General features: G+C 35.9%; 1 protein-coding gene across 1 annotated transcript in view; it reads left to right on the plus strand.

Moving 5' to 3' along the window:
- Nucleotides 1-23735, plus strand: part of ITSN1 (intersectin 1) — a 213827-nt gene that overhangs the window by 72246 nt on the left and 117846 nt on the right. The window contains exons 3-7 of the mRNA XM_063081469.1: nucleotides 1240-1332; nucleotides 2326-2389; nucleotides 11806-11966; nucleotides 18775-18954; nucleotides 20665-20761. Of these exons, the coding sequence (XP_062937539.1) occupies nucleotides 1240-1332; nucleotides 2326-2389; nucleotides 11806-11966; nucleotides 18775-18954; nucleotides 20665-20761 (595 nt within the window). The remainder of the gene's footprint in view (nucleotides 1-1239; nucleotides 1333-2325; nucleotides 2390-11805; nucleotides 11967-18774; nucleotides 18955-20664; nucleotides 20762-23735) is intronic.

Raw genomic sequence — 23735 nt, forward strand, 5'->3', positions numbered from 1 at the left:
GCTTTTCACGTATGTAATCTAGAATTATTTTAGAGAATTTAAGGAGATCTAGGACTAAAGTGAAGAAGATCTTAGTAATGGGGGAGCTTCTAGTCAGTGTAAGAGCTGAAACTGAGGGAGAGCATAAATGTCATTCACTTTTGTTAGTCGTTATTTTTTGTCAGATACTATTTATTTAGTCAGTTGGTTTTTAGGTTTTTTTGAAAAAAATTTTATAGCAGTTTTAATTTTACAAAGAAATCAAGCAGAAAGTACAGATAGTTCCCATACCCTGCCCACACACTCATACACAATTTCTCCTATTATTGATGTGTTATATTAGTGTGGTACATTTGTTGCAATTATGAATCAATATTGATATATTATTATTAACTTAAGAATACCCATTTTAAAAAACAGTTTTAGTGAGATATAATTTACATACCACAAAATTGACTATGTGTTGAATATTCCATATCTGAAATGCTTGAGGCTAAAAGTGTTTTGGATTTTTGATTTTTTTTTGGATTTTCGAATATTTGCATTATACTTGCTCCAGTGAGCATTTCCTTTGAGTGTCATGTTGGTGCTCAAAAGGTTTCAGATTTTAGAGCATTTCAGATTTTGGATGTTTGGATTTGGGGTCCTCAACCTGTAATTTTTTTTTTTTTTTTTTTTTTTTAAAGTTAACTGTTAAGGGGATCTTAACCCTTGGCTTGCTGTTGTCAGCACCACACTCTCCTGAGTGAGCCACGGGCTGGCCCCTCAACCTGTAATTCTAAATGTAAAATTCAGTGACTTTTAGAAAATTTACAGAGTTGTGTAACCGTCACCACAAAAGATTTTCATGAAATCACACAGGATACTAATTGTGAGGCTCAAGAACTTCTTTCACTTTCACCCTGTGGCATTTAAGGCACTTGAGAGTGCAGTTTTAAGTTTACCTTACCTTGTTGCTTAGGTTTATATAAATAAATTAACTTACTGTGTCTTTATATAATCCTGCAAACTATGGTATTATCAAACAAGTTTCTAAGAAAGGAATTTGTACCAATTTCTTTCTTTTTCTTTTTTATTTTTGTCCTGCTTTCCTCTTAGTTTTTAACTTTGTATGCTTAACTTCCAAGGACAAACATATTAATTTATCAAACCACTTATACACATTGATAGAATCTAAAAGGGCTATGGAGAGAGTATGTGTGTGTGAGCATTTTGTTTTTCTTTTCTCACTTAATAATTTGTCTTTTCTTTGAATTATAGGCAGCCTGGATATCTGGGCCATAACCGTAGAGGAAAGAGCAAAGCATGATCAGCAGTTTCATAGTTTAAAGCCAATATCTGGATTTATTACTGGTAATTGGAGTCAGTATTTTTACATTTTTTCTTATCAGTGGTGCTTTTATCTGTGAGAAATCTGTTAAGCAAAGCTGAGGTGGGCACACATGACTGAGGGGACATTTGGCCTGTTTGGCCTTAACCTTGAGCCTGTATTTTTGCAATTGCTTTTCATGTAATGCATTCACACCTTGTTTGCAATTCTTAGAGCATGTCAAGCCACTTGTTTTGGGCACACCAGTGATGGGAATTGATTAAGATCCAAGGACCACATTTTTTAAGTAATGCAAGATTAGACTGTCATCCCTGAACTGAAACACTTGCTTAATTCTGATCTTGAGCTGGTTTGGGAACTTTTTCAATAAATTAACAGATATTGAACATTTTTTAAAAAATGATTTCTTTTATTCCTATCTAACCTCAGGTTTGTTTTGTACTTTGCCTTTTCTATTATCTTTTCTGTTTTATTATTCTTCAGGAATTCATTTTAGGAAAAAGGGGATCTAGATTTTCTGGGAAATTTTTTGTTGTGTGTGTTTGTACTATAGTTCTCTTTAATTTATTGATTCTTCATCATTGATGTGATTCTTTTAATCAATATTGCTTATTCTTCATATGTTTATCAGAAGTACCCCAAATTTAGAATATAGGTATTATGAATGACAAAGAACTTTTTTATAAAATAGAAGTATGGGTCATCAGTTTTCTAAGGATTCCTGTAGATGTGCTTTGGCATAATGGGTAGCTGTTAACGTTTTAGTAAATAACAGATTAATTGAAGTGGACAATCTGTACCAGCAAATGGGGACCTTTCTGAGATGATTTTTAAGAGTGTTAAATTCTAAAGTCAATGCTGATAGGTTTATTTTACTGTTATAAGGCTTATTATTTGACTTTTATCATATATTTATTTCAGTTATAGGATTACCAGCCTTTTTTTTATGTTTATAATTTTAAGAAGATTTCCGTTGGCTGTTGTTTTCCTGAAATTTTTTTCCATTTAATTTACAGGTGATCAAGCTAGAAACTTCTTTTTTCAATCTGGTTTACCTCAGCCTGTTTTAGCACAGATATGGTAAGTTGGAATTTTATATAAGCAGAAGGTGAAATAAAATATTGTCTATTTCTATTTGGTAATATGATTTCTTATGCCAAAAACATGTATCTCTAACCTGAAATACTCTATTACTTCTTATCAGAGAAATACTTCTGGAAAGTGTCCTTCTGATATGGAACTTAAAAAAAAAAAATTAACAAAAAAACTGACATTTGAGTGATAGCACTCTGTCAAAAAGTTGAATTTCCAGTTGAGACATCTAAATTTTGATATTTTCTCACCAATTTGTTTTGGCTTCATGCACATCACCCATACTCATTTGAATGTCACACATTTCTTGCTTTATAGTGGAATGGTTCTTTATCTTCCATTGATTGAAGAATAAAAGGTGGGCTGGCTGGTTAGCTCAGTTGATTAGCGCATTCTTATAGCACCAAAGTCACGGGTTGAGATTCCTGAACTGTCCAGATGCGGAAAAAAAAAAAAAAGAATAAAAGGTAAAGAAAATATTTGAGAGTTACGGTTAGAAATAACCAGTATTTATTACAATATAGTACATGGTGAATGCATAATAAATATTGTTGAATTCTTTGATTGACTGTCATGAATAGGTGTTTAGTGTTTTGGAGCTGAAGTAAAGAAAGAGTTAGTGAAAAAGGATGGCAAATATGGTTTTGAGTTCCAGGTTTATGGCTTTGGGGAGCTATGCTAAATTCTGTTGTCCTGGGCGAGCCCGTGGCTCACTTGGGAGAGTGTGGTGCTGATAACACTAAGGCCACGGGTTCGGATCCCATATAGGGATGGCTGGTTAGCTCACTGGGTGAGCATGGTGCTGACAACACCAAGTCAAAGGTTAAGACCCCCTTACCGGTCATCTTTAAAAATAAAAAAATTCTGTTGTCCTGTGAGAAGTTGTGTTTTCCCACAAATTGTGGTTCTTACAGTTAATACTTCATTCCCTGATTGTATTAGTGTTATGGAGGCAGCTCACTTTAATGGAAAGAGCACATGATTTATAGTCATACACCTGAGTTTGAATCTCAGCTGTACCACTTTCTGTCTCTATGATTTGGAACATATATTGATCCACTTTGGCCTCAGTTTTGTAATCTAGGAAATGGGAATGCTTATATTTTTGCTACAGGGTTGTTGAGAGGATTAACAGAAAAATCTGTTCATAAGGGACTTAATTTGGGGTCTGGTGCCTAAAATGATCTTGAAACAAAACCCTAGAAAAGTAGCTATTATCATCATCAGGGACTGGGTATTCCATATAACTAAATTGTTCAACTAATTACTTGCCCCTTTAAATGATCAACCTTTTTTATTTATAGTTTTATGGAAATTACTAAAGGTTGACATAGCTCCTTGTTGCTTTCAAGCAGAGTCCACAGAACATAATCCAAGCTTTTTTTGTTAAGAGTCACTTTTATGAAAATCATTAACTATATTCTGAAATAGCAAAAACTTCATGGGATATATATATTTGTGTTTGGATATATTTGAATTGAAACTAAATGGTACCAGATTCCTGTGCTTTTTTTGGGGTATCTGTTTTATTTTCTTTTTCCTGGTTGTTAGCATATTGGCTTCCAGACTGTCTCTTTCAACTAGTGAGCTTGCTCCTATGAAGCCACTCTATTTCTAATTTCTACTAGAGGTAGAAAAATCAGATAACCAAATGTTTTTAGAATTATTTAAAAAATAAAGTAAAAGACTCAGAGAGAGAATGAATGTGTAAGAAGTATGCACATATCAGCACAGGAGCACTGTCCTGTCAGTTAAATACCCAAGTTTAAATGCAAGAGACCGTGGCACCTGTGTTAGTTGCAACAAGCTTCTTTTGCTTTGCATCCTGGTACATGACCATATTTTAAGACCTCTCACTAGAACCTTCTTTCTCAGGCTTAACTTCCTCAACCAGGTTATGCTTTTATGTTGTATTCCCAATTTTTGAAAGTTCATTCAAGAAGCAGTCTTATGATGAGCACTCTGCTGCAAGTAAACCTCACCCCATATGTATGCATTCAACACTGAAAAAGAATTTTATCAGATGTCTACTATGGGCCAGTGACAGTTGTAGGTGCTGGGCTACAGCAATGAACAAAATAGAAAAATTCTGTGCTTTCATCAAAATTACGGACTAGTGGAAGGAGACAGTCAATATCAATGTAAAAATTGTCACATGGTAATAAATGTTATGGAGGAAAGTAAAGTATTATCTAATGAGTTTCACTTTTTTCAATTAAGACAGTTGTTAGTTTTCCAAACTATTTTTAGCTGAGTGGCCTGAAGTCATTTTTGCTAATTTATGATTTTTATAGTGAAAATTTTTATTAACATTAAAGATGATGATTTGTCAATCTTAGGTTGAAACAAAAACGTTCTTTATATCTTTAATTTTTTTCTGACATTTTGTTAGGTAAATTTGGGATGTTGTTTTTATAAAAAATTGCTGGTAGGAAAAAAAGAAAAATCAAAAAATGCCTGTAAGTATCTTTTCCCAAAAGAAGTATCTTTGCAAAGTCATTTGAAATGTCATCAGCCACAGATGTCCTGCTAAGATGATAGAATAATGTAGTGCAAGGAATGAGCAAGACAAGACCTGTCTTCCAACTCTAGCTCTGATACTTACTTAATCACTCTGGGCATTACCTGACCTCTTCAAGCTTAGGTTTTTAAAACTGTAAGTAGCGACAGCTGATCTAACAAAACAGTTTCTCCTCCCTCTATCTCATACTAATCTTGTGTTCTTATGTGGGTTTTCTAGTAGGGTCCCAGGGTAGACCCTTGTTCCTTTTGGTAGAGAGGAATGGGATTGACTCTGAAGTTTCAGGCAGTCCTTGTGTCAGTCATCTGGGGAAGAAGAGAATTTTGGATTGAGAATTGGGAACAGTTTCTGTTCTCTCTCTCTCTCTCTCTCTCTCTGGGGTCCTTATGTTCTTTGTTCAAAATGTGAATGATGTGGACAGATGGGTTAGAAACCTTTATAACGTTTTTTTTTTTTTTTTTGACTGGTAAGGGGATCACTACCCTCGGTACAGTGTGGTCCGCACCACGCTCAGCCAGTGAGCGCACCAGCCATCCCTATGTAGGATCCGAACCCGTGGCCTCGGCGCTACCAGCACCGCACTCTCCCGAGTGAGCCACGGGGCCGGCCCTATAATGTTTTATAAATGTTTTATAATGTTTCCCATGTAGAAACTGTACAATTAACTAATGAACTTTTGAACTTTAACCTGTTAATTCTTTGGGGACTACTTGTCTCTCCAATCTGATTTGCAGTTAAGAATACAAGAAAACCTGAATTCTCAGAGGATGGAGTTAAGTCAGTGAGTGTAATGCCAAATTATAACAGTGGCCAAAGATGATGCATCTTCCTAGACATTGTCTTACTAATAAGGAACTGGAAGGAAACTGGCGAATATCCTTTTGGCATCTTCAGTGCTTATAATTGTTTCAACCTTACTCTGGTATGGAGGTGGAGAAGAAAGCAGAGGGGATAGACAAGAGCCAGAAGGTACAGGAAGGAAAAAGTGGTAGGGACAAAGAAGTTAGATGAGGCTTTGGGATTCAAGGCAGTAGGCCCACAGAAATGGAGAGAAGTAAGGGGAAGGCGGGGAGCACCACCTTGAACTGGCCCTAATAGAAGAGATGGGAGCCCAGAGATGTAAAGGCAAAGATTAGAGCAGCTTAGTGATCTGGCTTAAGGATGGTAGTGGAGCAGGGCAAACAGCCATAGAACGTGCACTGTCTTAGGACACTTCTGAGTATATGTCAGAAGAGCTATCAGCCCCCAACAAGATCAATTTGCCAAACTCATTTACCAAAAAAACCCCCCAAAACAAAAAGTCATCCTGGACTTCTTATCCCCTCTCCCCCATCCCTCATTCCTGAGTCTTCATCACAGTTTATGGTGTGGAGCATCTATCCAGCTGCCCAAACCAACACCTGGAAGCCACGCTGGTTCCTCTCTTTTCTTCATCCTGCGCATCCAGCCCATCAGTTTATGCTTTTGACTCCGTTTATAGACGTCATGCCCAATCTGGCTACTTCTTTCTCTTTCTACTGCTACCATCCTAATCTGTCATTTCACCTGGGCCCACTGTTTCACAGTATTCTCTTTCACACTTGCCCTTTTATATTCCATTCTCCAAACAGCAGTAGGCACACTCTTTTTAGAAAGTAAATCCATTTAAAACTCTCCATTGAGAATAAAATCCAAAGTTATTATGAAGGCTATAAGTCCCAAAATGATCTGTCTCTTGTTTTTTTCTCTTCTTTTATCTTGTATAACTCTCTTCCTTAATTTCTGTACTCCAGCTATACTGCCTTCTATTCTTTTCTTTCTTTTTCTTTTTTTAAAAGATGACCGGTAAGGGGATCTTAACCCTTGGCTTGGTGTTATCAGCACCATACTCTCCTGAGTGAGCCATGGGCCGGCCCCTGACTTTCTATTCTTTAAATGGGCCATGTTTCTCCTTGCCTCAGGGTCATTACACTTAGTGTTTCCTCTTCCTGTAATACAGTTCTAGATGCTCACATATCTACTTCATTACCTTTTAAGTTTTGGTTCATATGTCACCTCCACAGAGAAATGTTCCCTGACCAACTAGCCTAAAGTGGTTTCCTCTGCCTACCCTACCCTATGCTCGCCCTACCCTTGGTCTTTTCTTTCCTATTTCCTTAATAGCATTTATCACCATGTAGAATAGTCTGATTTGTTCTCTTGTTTAGTGTCTGCTTATACTGAAATGTAAGATCTGTGAGGGCAGGAACCTTGTCTACCTTTTTATCAGTTCTATCCCCAATTCCTAGATGTTGCCTAGACCTTAGTAGGTGCTCCCCCAGCCAAATAATTGGTTTCTTGAATAAATGAATGACTAGGCTAGATGGATCTGCATAATTGCTTAGCTTTACTTTCAGCCTAGTGGTCACCAAGAGAGATGAGCACCCTGTCACAAGCCTTTGTGGATGAGGTGGGCTCCCAAAGAAATCTTCAGGCTTCAGCCCTGGCGCAGTGAACGAGATGGGGCAAGAGGAGCCTGGTTTCTCTTAATCTCATAATATACACAGAGTAGTTTCAGAATTGATACACTCAGCTTTACTACAAACAACAAACCTGTTAAGTAGAATTCAAGATTACTTTGTAGTTCTTTTTGTTTTTAAATTGAGGACATGTAAAGTACCATGTTGAGAATTTACTTGGATTAGTTTTTTTCCTCTTCCTATGTGGATATGTTATTTATTTAAAATGCTGTCAGGTTTATTTGTTTTTATTTTTATTCAGTTTAGATATCCCCTCTCATCTTTCTGGCCTTAATTTTATTTTTTGAATACATAACACATTAACAAGGTTCTAAAAGCAAAAACTGTAGAAAAAGGTATATTCAGAGGTGTTCACTTCTCTTATCCCTTTATTCCTGTTCCTACCTATTTTATAAGTTTCTTGTTATTCTTTATTTGTTTATTTTTGTGAGAAAAAAGCAAGAATACAATGTATAATGTGTATATATTTGAATTATTTTCTCTTCCTCCTTACATTGAAGATAAACTACTATAAATGCTCTTTTGTTCTTTGCTTTCTTCATTTAAAATACCCTGGAAATCATCCATATCATTTCATACAGATCTTTCTCATTTTTGTTTTACAGTTACATAGCATTCATTGTAGGGAATATACCATAGTTTATTTTATTCAACCAATCTCCTGTGTATATGCATTTAAGTTATTTCCAATATTTTGCAATATCAAGTAATGCAGCAATGAATGAGCTTATGCATATGTGTTTTTGAACTGTTGGAATTATATCTTCAGGGTAAATTCCTAGGCTTGCACTTGCTTGGGTCAAGGAGTAAATACATACGTAATTTTCCCTGCACTTGGAATTGTAGCACTTTTTCCAACCAACAGTATATGAGTGATAAAAGAGTTTATTTGCACATATCAAACAAAAAGCTTACCCTTAGTATCCAGCATACCTCTGCTCCCTTTCTCATCTCACCTGTGCCTGTTATTATGTACAGATTTTAATATCAGGCTAAACGTTGTTTCAAGAGTCATATACAGCAGTTGTTTGACTTACCCTGTTTTTAGCACGTTTTTACTTTGGAAGTTTTGTGAATTTAATTTCAGTATTGTCAGACTTACAGTTAGTCTTTTGGGGGAATTATTAAAAACAAGTAAACTGGAGAAATAACTATAAATGGGAGAGGAAATGTATGGCAGAGATGAAGTAGTTTTTGGCACAGAAGCCGTGAGATATAGAATGGTCACTTCATGTCAGTGTACTGGGAGCCAGGGCAGGGAAGGGCTGATTGCTGAGATCAGCAGGAGAACTACTATACTTCCATAGATTCCTTTGAGTTTTCTATTATCAAGGTTTCCCAACAGTTATGTTTTGTTAATTGAGAAACTTTTTTTTGAAAGCCACAAAATTCTCAACCATGTGTTGGGCTTGTAGTGGGTGGTTTAAAGTTAAACCTGTAGAATCTGAGGATTACATGCTTCTTCTCCTTGCCCGGAGGCACTTCACTGGGAAGATTTTTAGAAACACTAAATTAATTTAATTAAGCTGTTACTAAAAAGTCTCTTCTCTCCTAACCCACTCATTACCCCACATCGGATATTTCTGTTTCTCACTAGAAAACATGCTTTTGAGTCAGTAGCATGGGGAATAGGGGTTGGGCATCTGCCTGATCTATTTATTTTAGTGTACATGTTGGTGTTGATTAATGGTAACCTTTGCCCTGGAAAACTATTTGAAATAGTTGAATATCTTTTTACAAATATTCAGAAAAACAAGAGGAGTTTGCTCTTTCATTTTATGTATTTCACTTTCTGTATAAAACCTTAAAGACAGTACAAAAATAAAGCAGCCAGAGATCAGTTTCAGTTATGAATATAGATGCAAAATATTAGAACAAAATACAGAATTCCACAATGTGTGAAAAGAATAATATATTATCACCAACTTGAGTTTATGCCAGAGATGCAAGATGGGTTCAGAATCAAGAAATTCTATCAAGATTAGTCTTTATATCAGCAGGTAAAAGAAGAAAGAAAATTTGTGATCTTACCAGCAGATGCATTTGATAAAAAACACAGTAACCATTTCTAATAAGTAGAAAGGGAACTACATAAATATGTCAGATCACTTGCCAAAAATCACTATCAAATGTCATTCTAAACAGTGAAATACTAAAGCCATTTCATTTAAACTTAAAACAAAGTAGGAAGGCATTCAATAGTATCTTAGATACAATAAGACCAATAAAAAAGAAGATTGGTATAAATACAGTCAAGCATAACAACATTTTCATCAACAGATCACATATACAATAGTGGTTGGAGCAATAGACCCTATGTGTCTATCACCTAGGTGTGTAGTAGGCTGTACCATCTAGGTTTGGTTAGTATGCTTTATGATGTTTGCCTAACTATGCAGTTCTTAGAATATATTCGTTAAGTGATGCGTGACTGTATTGGAAAAGAAAGATAATGCTTTTTTTTAAATTTTTGCCACTTACATGATTGTATACTTACTAAGCCCAAAAGATTTTAGATTAAAAAAATTAATAAGATTTATAGAGGTTTGGTAAGATAATTTAATACTCATATAATGTAAATAATTATAAAAAATAAAATTTTTTCTCTAAATAAGCACCTAATGGAAGTGGGGGGAAATGCTCCATTTAAAATTAATAAGTATTGCTGGGGCCGAGCCCGTGGCGCACTTGGGAGAATGCTTCGCTGGGAGCGTGGGGATGCTCCTGCCGCGGGTTTGGATCCTATATAGGAATGGCCAGTGCACTCACTGGCTGAGTGCTGGTCACGAAAAAGACAATCAATCAATCAGTCAATCAGTAAATCAATAAATAAATCAATCAATAAATTAAAAAAAAAATTAAATTAATAAATATTGCTGGAAAAGGTAGGTATTCATCTGGAAGAAATGTTGTTGAACACTGGGATAACCTGCCCCCAACACACAATTACAGTTGCTTTAAAGGTTTAAATGTAATAAAATAATAAAATCTTAGAAAATCAGGTACTGAAAACCTACAAACTTTGTGAAAAAAGAAATATTTTATGTATAACATGAAAAATTTCTGTATGGTAAAGATAGTCACAAAATAGACAAATAATGAATTAAATTTTTTTAACAAGTGACATAAACAGTTAATAGTAATATGCATGTTAACTGCTCTTATAAACCGTACTAATGTTACATTTTATTAATTTACATTTAATATTAATATGTAATATGTTAATAGCTCTTATAAACTGACAAGGAAAAGACTACAATCCATCAGAAAATTTGGCAAAAGATATGGATGAGCAGTTTATAGAAGTACAAATCCAAATGACCACAGAACATAAGGAAATGGATGGTTAGTTTACTAGTGGTGAGGGAAATTCAGATTCCACTGGGGTGGTTTGCTGAAGGATCATGACTACAGGAGAACCAGATAGCTCCTATATGAAGTGGAAAGGAGGTTCCTGCAGCCATGGAGCTTTTCTTCCTGCTTTATGATGTTTCTTTATTTTCCAAAATAAGTGTGCTGAGTTTTACATTTTTTATCAGTTTTAGAGAGTTTTAATCTTTGTCGTATGCCATGCTTTTTATTATGTTGCATGTTTTTTTAAGTCAACTCCAGCTATATAGGATTATTTTCTGTGTAACTTAATTTTCTTTTTTGGATGCTATCTGTATGTGGCTCAGTTTAAAAGATTGTTAGTCATGGCATTTTAATTGAATTAGCTGGTCTTATTTCATATTTCAAATAAAATTTTTTATTAGATTGGCTTAAAAAATAAATCTTCATGCTTTTAATATCTGTATTAAAAGAAATGAAGTCTGAATAAATGTTTTTCATATAGAAGATGTTAAGTCATGAATATGCACACTTTTGATTGTATAATAGAGTTTCCAATTGCAAGTAAAACCCTTTCTTGCTTTTGCTTATTACTCTTATTTGAGAGAAAATACTTTTCATAAAAGCTCATTACAAGTGTCACTTGGACTATGTATGTTTGAGTACCATTTTCAAATAGCAGGCACATTTGTAAGCTCAATTACAATGTTGCTGAGTAATACAGGGCAAGATTCTGGGGGGAGAAAAAGTTTTAAAAGCTTTAGTAGCATTATAGTGTAGTATAATAAACCATAGCATAGCATACCAGGCCATATCCCTATGTAGACGTTTGTAGAACTCCACAAAAGAATTAATCTAATCAAACATCTCTAGAGATAGCACTCTGTTTCTAAATCCTTTCTTAGTAAACAAGTTTTTTTGTTTTGTTTTGCTTTGTTTAGTTTTCTTCTCCCTAGGGAAGGAAGCTAATTATTTTTTGTGCCAGTGGGGGTTGTGGTTTGGAGAAGGTTCTCTTATGTTCACAGTTGTTCTGAGTCCATGCTGTTGGTTTGCAGGGCACTAGCTGACATGAATAATGATGGAAGAATGGATCAAGTGGAGTTTTCTATAGCTATGAAACTTATCAAACTGAAGCTACAAGGATATCAACTCCCCTCTGCACTTCCCCCTGTCATGAAACAGCAACCAGTTGCTATTTCTAGTGCACCAGCATTTGGTAAGTCTGAAAATGAATCGGTTCCTATATTTAATTGTATATTTTTAAAATAAGTATTTCCCTTTTTTCTCGTCTTAGTTTTACCTTTTTTTTTTTTTTTTTTTTTTTTTTTTTACCTCCTATCATTATGAAATTCTAGGAAATAATTCTGTCTGGAAAAATGATGGCCCTATGCAGGAAGATGTGATATGCTGAGGAGATGGAGCATGTTCATATTTGAACCCTAGGATGAAATGAAAGCCTGGTGTTGATACACCAAGGTCAAGGGTTTCAGATTCCTGAACCTGTCAGCTGCCAGAAAAAAAAAAAAAAAAAAGGAAAGAAAGCAAAGGTGCAGATTGTTGGTTAGAGTAAGAGGAGAAAACTTTCAGTTTGCTGCTGCATCTTCTATCTTTTTATTGCCCTTCACATTGACCCTTCACATTGTCACATACTTCCTTTTGGTTTTCCTTTTCCATAAAGTGTTTATTTCTCCTTGTGCATAAACAAGTCATTTGGATTATGCTGTCTAACAGTATATTTTTAGATTCACAGTATTGATGCAATTGGCCACATTAAATTCTTTCATAGAACAAAGTGGACTAGAAAAATATAGACATTGTTATCCCGATTAAAATCATAATTTCATAAAAAATTATCTTTCAGCCAGGTATTTTGCTTATAAGTTAATTGGTAATTACTTATAAGTAATTATTAGCAGTTTTGATTTCTTCTCTGTTCTCACCCTAGACTTTAATTACTTAGGTTGATTTGAAGATTGCAGTGGTCAGATCTAACAAATGATTCATGGGGAGGTTCTTAAACAGTTTAAAACAAAACAAAAATCAGTGGAGTTTCTTTTCCTCTCTTCATCCTGACATATCTGATATAATAGGTGATAAAATGAAGTAGATTTGGGATGGGGCAGTCAGCAGTAATTCAGGTTGTCTCTGATACAGTTAGTGATAAGCTAAGGTAAATATTCTGGTTTTACTGATTAGATTTTCTGTTAAAAACAAACTATGTATTGCCTTTCTTTTGGTGAGGTTTGGTCACAAGGCTGGTTTTCTTAAGAGAAAAGGTATGGATTTGGGGACAGTTTTTAGGCAAGTAGGATAGTGGTCCAAGAGAAGAAGGAAAAACCCATGTATGAGCGAAGGCTGGGCAGAGCAGAAGCGAACCATACAGTGGGCTGCATGTGACCATGGCCCTTGTCTGTGTTGTCTGTGGTGTGTTCACAGGACTTAGCCTGTAGTTAACCAGCCTTTTTAAGTGGAAGTCACTTGGACTCTCTGAAGATCCCTGTAGCCAACTTTTGGTCAGGATTTGTGATAAAACAGTTAAAGGTATTTGGTTTTCTTTTGGCCTCCTTCCAGTGCTGCAAGAAGAAACTTGAGAGTGGAGAAAGGGTCAAATGACCAGAGGCATCTCATTTCTTTTTTTCCCCCTCAAACCTGGGGTCAGTAACTCTTCCTCTAACAATTTGTTTTCTCTTACTCCATTCTGCTGTAGGAAATTCAACTGTAGAGATATTGCTGATTTGTTTTCAGGAGGTTATGGCTTCATTGTCAAGAGGGTTTTCCAGTCACTTAAGTAACCTGCCACTGCTATTAAGGGAACCTGCCTGGATTTCTGACCTGACACTGCCAGCCAGCCCATAACTCTTCCCTCAGGCTCCTCCCTGCCTTTTCACCTTGTTCTTAGCACATCTACAGTCTCAATAGGATAAACTATGAGGGAATATCAGGACATAGGAGAAATTAAAAGTACATGGTCCTAATCAAATTTGTCAGCACCGCGCTCAGCCAGTGAGCGAACCGGCCATCCGTATATGGGATCCGAACCCGGGGCCTTGGTGTTCTCAGCACCGCACTCTCCCGAGTGAGCCACGGGCTGGCCCCCTAATCAAATTTGCCCAAATTTATTCAAAGATCTGCTCTTTGCTAGTATTTTTAGTTCCACCTCTCAGTTCAACCTGGGGTAAATTTTTCTTACAGTTCTTCTGGCTACTTGAAAACAAAATAATTTATCATTGTTATCATTGTTTTCTAATTAATATTAAAAATTATCTGACCATGCATTTCCTAGCCCTCACAGGAAGTATGTGCCTTCACATATAGTATTTTACTTGATCACAACAATAACACTGAAAGTATGCAGAAATTATTAGCCCTGTTATGTAAATGAGAGAACTGAGATTCTAGGGTGAACCTTTTGCTTCAAGTCATGTTTGTAACAGGAGACATAAAACCTGTCTGAACCCAGGGTTTTTGTAAAGGCTGTAAGTTTCCTTATTTCCTTCTTTCTCTGCACCTTTATTACACCAAACCAGCTGGGTAGCATGGAGCATCACTCTTCCAGCGTTCGTTTGTGCATGTATATCAATGCAGGTGTTAACACATTGTAGAATTTAGGCAGGCTGGGGTCTGAGCAATCATTTTGTTCCACTCCTCCACGATAATAGAGGAGGAACATGGAGTGCGGTGATATTGTGACTTGCCTAAGGGCACCCAGCGGTATTCTAGGAAATTCTGTGAATATGCTTGGTTCTTTCTTCCCTCAGTATGTTTGCACATAATATGTTTGCGTAATTCTTTTTTTCCTCTAGACCCAGCTAGTTCAGGGAGAATTTATTTTTCTTTTGTTTGGTTTTTGTTTTGCCAGAGTACATGGTTTTCTTGGACTAAGCCAGTACTTTTAAAGCCCCTACTATGTGTTCTCGTTGCTGGGAACAGAATGGCGAACAAGACATCATGGCTTCTGCAGCTTTGGAGCTTATTTTTAAGTTGGGGGAAGCAAACAAACAAATAAATAATTTCAGGTAGGAATAAGTGCAATCAATGCATTAAAACAGGGTGAGAGAGACAGAGAGCGAGAGAGAGAGAGAGAGAGAGAGAGAGACCAATGGGACAGGGTGGCCAGGGAAGAATTCTCTGAGGAGTTTACTTTTGAGATGACTTAGATAATAAAAGGCATGGGAAGATCTAAGGGAGAAGCCTTTCTGGCAGGAGTAATTGCAAAGGTGCTAAGGTATAAACCAGCCTGGTGTTCACAAGGTGTTCCAGGAACAAAGATTAGGCATTTTCACATCCGTTAGGCCATAAGGTTAGGAAGGTGAAACAGAAGCCAGAGGGTTTGGGGCCTAACAAAACCATACTAAGGAGATAGAATTTTTTCTCTAAGTGCAATTGAAAGCTACATGGTTGATAGACACTTAGAAAAATTAGTCTGTGTTATCTCAAGACTGAATCATAGTGAGCTGGGTAGAATCCTGGTGATCAGTTAGGAGGCTTTTGCTGTGGGCAAGTGACAATGGTAATTTAGATGTGGGTGGTGATAATCTGTGAAGGACAGATTAAATTCATTATATTCTTTATTTTGGCAGAAAAGTAAAAAGAATTTGTCAATGGAGTGGAAATAAGAAGTTAGGAAAGAGAATTAAAGTTTTTAGCCTGAATAACTAGATGGATGGTGTAACCATATACTGAGATGGGAATATCAGGAAAAAGAATGGTTTGGAGGGGAAAATCAAAAGTTTTGGCCATGTTTGAGGGACCTAGTAGATTTCCAAATTGAGATGTTAAGGTGGTCTGGTAAAATGGAAGAAACCAGCAACTGAGACTAACAAGAATGAAATGGGAGAAGATTAGTATCCTATTAGCCAAGAAAAAGTGTTTCAACAAAGAGGGAGAGCTCTGTTGTTTGAGTTGCTTCTGAGAGACTGAGTAAGAATAAGACAGAAAAGTGGTGATTGGATTTGACATGATGGGCTTGTGAGTGACCTTGACAAGCAGTTTCAGTGGAATGGAAGGGACAAAAGCCTGATTGGAGGCTTGGAAGAGGGGAGAGAGTTTAACTGGAAAGAAGACAGAGCTGGAGGAGCACATCAGCTAAGTGCTCTCGCATTCTATAGAGTAGAGAGGGAAAACTGTGATACAGGAGGGATGGGAAAATTTCAAGAGTTAAGAGCACAGTCAGAGGTGATGGTATCCAGAGTATAGCCTTAGGTAAATGTATTTATTTAACAGATCATTTGTTCAGAAAAGGTAGTCAATTGATAAGGGGGTGGTAGTCTTTGCATGGCTATTTAAAAGCTGAGTGGGTCACTTAAAATAGAAAAATTAGGTTGTAAGATAAGATTTCCACACATTTGAAAGCTTAAAAGTTGCTTTTACCAGTCTGGTGATTAAACTGGTTTTTTTTTTTTCTTTAATGACTGGTTTTATCTAGTTTGGTTGGTGCCAGTTAATTTGAAGTAATAGTCTTCTTTCTCAGTGGCATTTTGAGGTAAGCCTCCTTTTACAATTAGGGGTCTATAGTAATGATGGGCTAAGTATCTTGAAGGTTAACTGGCTCACGCAATATCCTGTTATCAAGACTTTTTGCGAGTCTGAATGATAGCTCAAGGAAAGTTTTTAGTTTGTTTTTTAGCTGTTGCTTGATTACTGTTCTTACATAAGCAAAAACCATGATTTGAAGTATAATTTAATATAGTCATCAAATAATCTTTATTTATAAAACTTGGGGATTGTAAAACTGACAAGGTCTACTTGATACATATTGGTATATGTTGATATATAAAGTTGATCTGATACAAATGAGATGCATGGTAATGCTTAATAGTACATATATAAACTGTAAACCAGTCATCTAGATGACTGTAATTAATAAAGTCTTACCCAGTGAAACCAAGGTTAGAATTTTTATTCTTTGTTGGATTTTCAATATCTGTAAACATTATTGTTATTGTTTTTCAAAGTAAAAATATTTTTTTGCTCATTTTATAAGTAATAGATGCCAATTATAAATTGACAATGCAAAAAGATTTGAAGAAAAAAGTGAAAACTATTATTAATCCTATTACCCAGGGACAGCCACTGTGCTCAACAACACTATTTGAAAAATCTTATAATAGTAATACATGCTCTTAGTAAAAAGAAATACAAACAGAAGTGTGTAAGTCTGTAACAGTGCAGGAGAAAGAGGGAAGAAATAGGGTATCTGGTGTACTTGAGAACAGGAAAACCTCAAAATAGCTAGCAGCTATTCATGAGAAAGTTCAACCAACCAGTCTGAGAGCAGTGACTGAAACTGGGTGGGGTTATACTCTCTGAAGTACTGGCTGAATACAAGGGCACAGGGTTGGACGACCTGAAAGATCAGGAACAGTCTAGTCCCTGTGAACTCTCAAAAGTAACCTAACAAGGCCTCCTAGGACCCCATACTGAGAAGTGACTGAGAATGGAATCAAAATTGAGTAGTATAGGGACATGGATAAAGGAAAGAGAAGGCCCAGACAAGAGTGGGGGAGGAGGATGAAGACTGGAAATCCCAGGAAGCAAGGCTCATGTGAAAGTAAGCAACATAAAATATCAAGCAAGGTCAAATCCCACACAAAGTTATTATTAGGGAAAAGAGAACAAAGAGCCAAATAACACCCCTATAGACAGTGAAAGCACTCAGTCTTTCAAAGCAAACTAAAAGATCCTGAGAAAATGATACAAGAAGTGAAAGACCAACATAAATCAGAATTTTAAATCTCAGAAATAAGGTGAATTTTCAAATTAGAAATATCCGTAAGAACTCATAAGGCCTCCCTCCTCTGCTATCTGTTTATCTCTCCGTCTCCTAGCTCTGTCCACTAAAAAACCTATAAACAATGATCTACTCCAGTAGCAGTGTGAGCATTCCTAGTGCCCAGATTGTGGTCTTGAAATACCATTTCTCACTGAAATAAAACAGAGTTTCTTGGAGAAATAGCTGATTCTAGGTTTGGAGTATGAAATGTACATTATGGTCTTAGAAGAGCTCATCTTGTGATACTGGTCAGCAAGGAAGCTATCAAAGAATAGAAGGGTGATGTCAGAAGTTCTCGGAACCCAACCTGAAGAGGCTCATATTGGCCAAAGATAGGCCAATTTGAGCTTCAGTGATAAGTGCGAAGAATTAAAGCAGTAAATATGTTTATGTGTATGTCTTAGTAATAATATATATTAAAGAAGAATAATTCACCTTAGGAGGATTATTGAGAACCAGTTTATTGTCTTAAAAAGAGGTACAAGGAAAGCATCTGGCTGAGCTGTACAACTGAGCTATTCCCAAATAATAGATTCTCATTAGAACCTCTTTATTAGAAGTATTTCAGCTAATAAATGACAAAGAGATGGTAGGATTAGAACTTCACTATTTTGCAACTCACTGTGAATAAATGAATATAGGCATTATGCATCAATCATTGCCAAATCACACATACACAAAAAACCCACCAAAAAACCTACATGTGATGTGCCTATAGTCTTGCCAAAGATATTCCACCTGAGTTCAATCCAATCTTTGGATTAGCTGCCCATTTGCAGGAAATGCAGAGGATAGAGGAAATGTTGAGCTGTGGTATGAGGATGCAATCAGCAAAATCAGACTGGGAAACTCTACAGTCACACGCCTGGGTCTTTCAACAAGTAATTTGTACAGAAAAGAAAGGGATGGAGAGTGGCCTATATATTAAAATAAACCTAAGAGACATTTTAGCAGTGGAATTTCTGACCATGGCTAAGATCAGCAAATCCTTCCCCTTGTCTGCCATAGTTTTCCAACCCCAGCTCTAAAATATACCTTAAAAGGCTAAGTCATCTTATAATTTCAAATCACTACTTCCCAGAGATTTCAGTCTTTGTCAATAACTTCTTTTAGATCAGCTGGTGAAATCATATTTTAAATGGGAATATATTATAGCCGGAAAGTGATTTTCTTCTTCAAGCAGTACTGGATTAATTATTGAATGTTGAAATGTGATAAGATGTGAATTTTGGGGGGATTTTTTTCTTCATAGGTATAGGAGGTATTGCCAGCATGCCACCGCTTACAGCTGTTGCCCCAGTGCCAATGGGATCCATCCCAGTTGTTGGAATGTCTCCACCCCTAGTATCTTCTGTTCCTACAGCAGCAGTGCCTCCCCTAGCTAATGGGGCTCCCCCAGTTATACAACCTCTGCCTGCATTTGCTCACCCTGGTATGTGACCAGCTGATACCATAGGCTGAATTTTCACTACTTTGTATTTTGCTCTTCATTCTTGTTAAATCTTTTGGCCTCACTTTCTGATTATCTTTGTTTTTTTTCATCTAATTTCCCGTTTTTTCCCAGTATATTGAATGGGATATGCTAGAGTATTGGCTTACCAATACATAATAATAGGGTATTATTAGTGCGGGAAAGAGAATGGAATTATAGATCTCCGGGTACCACTGTGGACAAAGGTGAATTCAGCAGTGAAAGCCAAGAGCATAATTTCTTTTCAGGGGCTTGATAAGAGCAAGTGAAGTTGAATAGTATTTGAACATTTTGTGTTTTCATGTATCAGTTAGTATTTTTCTTTGGCTGCTATGTATAAATTGCTAATATGCAAGCCAATCCCCTAGGAATAGAATGAGGTGGGGTGGGGCAAGGAAAAAAAAGAATATTACATATTTTTTTGAGGAAGTTCAGCTTGAACCAGTCAGGCAGAATGGGAAAAGGAATTCTATTAAATGATTAAATATATTGAGGTCATAGTATTACATGCTTGCTTAACTAAAGGAAAGGATTTAAAATTTCTTAGTTTAGTTCATTTCATTTATTCAAAGACTTTATTTTATTTTATTTTTTGTCTTTTTCGTGACCGGCACTCAGCCAGTGAGTGCACCGGCCATTCCTATATGGGATCTGAACCTGCGGCGGGAGTGTCGCCACGCTCCCAGCGCCGCACTCTCCCAAGTGCGCCACGGGCTCGGCCCTCAAAGACTTTATTAAAAGGCGTTTTTTCCTTTAATTAAAAGAAAGCATCAACTGTAGATGTAGATAGGCTTGGTTTAACAAATCTTAATGAAATTGTATCTATACGGGAAAGTTTTTTTTTTTTTTTTCTTTTTAAAATACTTTGGATACATCTGAGTAAATTCAGTAGTAATGACAGCATGGTTTTTAGCATGATGAAACATTATTTCTATGCCTGAGGCCCCCTGGATTTATTTTATGTATCAGGATATATCTCTAGGTTATAGCCAAAGAATTGAAATGTACTTCTGTTTTTTTAGATTTTCTTGTCACAATGCAGTCCACCTGTCATATATGGCCATGACTGCAGATGTGACGGCAGCCAAGAAAGTGTGTGCAGTTGTTTTTCCAGCAGTGTCAGTGAATCCACGCACTCTGAGTCTTGTTTTCTTTTGTGGCTAATGGCAGATGTTGCAAGACAGCAGGCAAGGGTGAGGGAATGTGGCTAAGGCTCAGAGTGGTTTTTTCCTGACACACAACTAGCCAGCCCAAATGAGAATCAGACACAAAAGCTGACCCTCCTTAGTGTCACATATTATCTGGCTAAGACTGTGGTCTGTGACTTCTTGGCTCTTACATCTGATTTCAGCTCCTTTGTGCAGTTAAGAAAATGATATTATATATTTAAGTTGTTATCTTGTTAGCTATTGGAACAGGTCCTATAATGTGATATTAAAAGTGAAATGAAGAGTAAAATTTTATGGATGTCAGCATACTACTTAATAAGGTGATTTTCAGTAGAAGTAGTAAATGTAGAAATGTTTTTGACAGGATAGAATATAAGGAGAGAATAACTCTTATTAAGAGTCCAGGCTGGTAAGAAAGGACTATGCGTTTTACTTTTTGTAAATAGGAAAAAGTTTTTTTATTTTTTGTAGAATTAAAATTATTAAACATTTATTTTTACAGCAGCCACATTGCCAAAGAGTTCTTCCTTTAGTAGATCTGGTCCAGGGTCCCAGTTAAACACTAAATTACAGAAGGCACAATCGTTTGATGTGGCCAGGTAAGTTTTTATTTATTTATTTATTTGTTTGTTTGTTTGTTTGTTTGTTTGTTTTTGGTTTTTGTTGGCAGCTGGCCTGATGGGGATCCAAACCCATAATCTTGCTGTTATCAACACCACAATCTCCCAAGTGAGCTAACCCGCCTGCCTGGTTGTTTTGTTTTTAAATGGAAACTTTGGTTAAATCCATTTTTAAATGGGAAGTTTGGTTAAAACCATTGTCTGATTAACTCATAAATTTGAAAAAGAATTAACTATATTATTTATTTGTTACTTTCTTGAATTTTGTAGAATGCTAATAATGAGTTTTTTAATTCTGGGGAAGATGGCTCAGTTGGTTAGAGCATGTTGCTGATAACACCAAGGTCCAAGGTTCAATCTCTGTACAGGCCAGCTGCAAAAAAAAAACCCCCCAAAATTCTGAATGTCATTAGGTTTTATCATTTGTTTGTTGCAGAGATTACAGAAATTAAGGATGTGACATTTTCTTAAAGGCTTTGTATCCTGTTTTCTTAAGAGGATAACAAATCTGTCAAATGTTTAAAAATAGCATAATAGAACTCTAAGTTGTAGGGAAAAAAAGCAAATGAACTATTTTCTGTTAATCATTTAAAAGTTTGTGTGAAACTTTTTATATGAAGAGTACAGTCACAATTGGCCTTATTTTTAATTCTATCTTAGATAGTCTCATGGAGTCTGTGTGGATTATTAGTAAAACCCAATTAAAGACCAGTTTATATGTAATGAATTATTCAAATTATTCACATTAATCAAATATGTGGTTCAATTTTGATAAATCTCACATGACCTTGTTACTTATATTTTGGCTAACCTTAGTTTCATATTATCATTTTTATTTTCTCTTATCCTTAATTTTTTCCCTTGTATACTATTACACTAACATTAGAAATTAAGTCTCTTTGTAAGCTGTCTGAAAACTTTTGGAATTAAGGTGTATATGAATGAAGATGATTCCATCTTTTCTTGTGTCAATCCTCATTAGAAATCTTTTTAAGTGAATCAAGTCATCTTCTCACTTAGAAGAGCTTGTCGAATATAATTTAATAATGCATTACCTTTTAAAAAATGATTTAAAGAAAATCCATAAACTGAAAAGCCCTGTTCCAAGTCTTTATGCACTTTATTCATTATTCCCCATAAGATGACTCTATAATTTTTTCCATATTATAGATGAGGAACAAGCTCTGAGACATTACATAATTTGCCCAAGAAAATGAAACTCAGAAATGACCGAACTAAGAGTTGACCGAGCTTTCTGATTTTTAGGCGTGTGTTTTTAACTATGCAAGTTTTCTCTAAAAATTTTTTTGTTTTTGGTGGCAGCTGGCCTGTGCGGGGATCCAAACCCTTGACCATGGTGTTATCAGCACCATGCTCTAACCAAGTGAGCTAACTGGTCAGCCCTCTAAAAAACTTCTTTTAATTGTGGTACACAGGTATTTGTGTTCCACGTAATTAAGGTTCTACTCTTAAGATGCTGAACATTTATTGAGTATTTAGTTTGCCAGGCACGTCATTAATCCTATTCAACCCCACAACCACCTAAGCAGTAGATATTGTCTCAAGATTGTGAATGAGGAATCAAACCCAGAGAAGTTATATACCTCACCCTTAGTCTACAGCTTGGTAAATGGTAGAGCTGAGATTTAAAATTATGTAGTCTGACAGTGAGTTTTATATTTTTTTAAATTTTTTCTTCTATACCATGACAAAGTTTTGAGTTTTCTCTGACTTTGTACAAGGGATTTTGAAATCTGCCTTAAAATAGATATGTGACATTAGAATGAATAAACTATCAGTATTAACAAACATTAATGCCATTAACTGGGTTTTTTTTGTTAGTAGTCACCTTTTTTTTGTTAGTAGTCATCTTTTCAGTAATTAAATTTCTAGTAAATGTTTGCAATGTAGTACTTAACTTTTGTGAAACATATTAATAAATTCTTAGTTTATTTAGATTCTCAGGAATTTGGCAGAAAACTATGACTTGATAAGTATAATCTGGGACAACTATCTGTGTATAACACCCTACATTCCTGGGGTGCAGGAACAAGATAGTTAGCTTCTTGACAAATAGGTAGGAGTCGGAATCAGCAAAATATTAGTTAGTTTAAAATGAGAGAGTTATTGCAGAAGTACAGCAGAATAGATCATGGTAAGTTTTTTTTTTTTTTACTAAGAAACTCATAAAAACGAAAAAGGTGAATTTATGTAAGTACTTTTCAAGTGTTTGGGAGTTGTTTCCTGTGCTTTATGAACTGTATGTAATAAATATAAGTGCAAAGATAACACATACAAATGATGACAAGGAGGTTCAATGTATGATTAAAATTTTGCTTTTTCATGTGAGAAGCATATCTTCTTCTTGAAATGAAAGGAAATTGTAAGTGAGGCATTAGTTGATATCTGTCCTGGAAGTGGTATGCCATTTGTACTGTCAGCTCAGCCATTGTGTGTAAATTACTTGATTTAGACATTAGACTCTTAACCAGCCATTGGTACCAGTGTGACACTTGTGTCGCTGTGGATGTCTGGACCCTGCCTGCCTGCTGTTGGGGTTTCCTTAGGTCAGGGTTGTGGCACATTAGCAAGGAGAGGTCAGTACTGAATTGCAGTCAAGAAAGCGGAGCTCTGTCCATTACCTCTCCACTGATTTGCTGTGGCCCTGGAAATGTGCTGTTCTCTCTCTGGGAAATTCTCCATTCGGTGAGAATTTAAACTTCCCCAAATGAAATAATTTCGCTTCATTAAGAAATGAGCCCTGTATTTAAGTATCTGGAAAGGTAAACATATTGAAGAATTAGTACTTTTAAAGGCAGTTACTTGTTTATTGTCAGCATTGCTTTTCAACCAAAATAGAAATGTTCTAGAGGATTAGAAAAGCCTGTACGTTAATATATCGCCTCGGTTCCAAGGAGATTTTCCATACTTTTGTAGAACCTTTAAATTACTA

This window comes from Cynocephalus volans, chromosome 1 (assembly GCF_027409185.1).
Source record: "Cynocephalus volans isolate mCynVol1 chromosome 1, mCynVol1.pri, whole genome shotgun sequence".
NCBI classification, from domain to species: domain Eukaryota; kingdom Metazoa; phylum Chordata; class Mammalia; order Dermoptera; family Cynocephalidae; genus Cynocephalus; species Cynocephalus volans.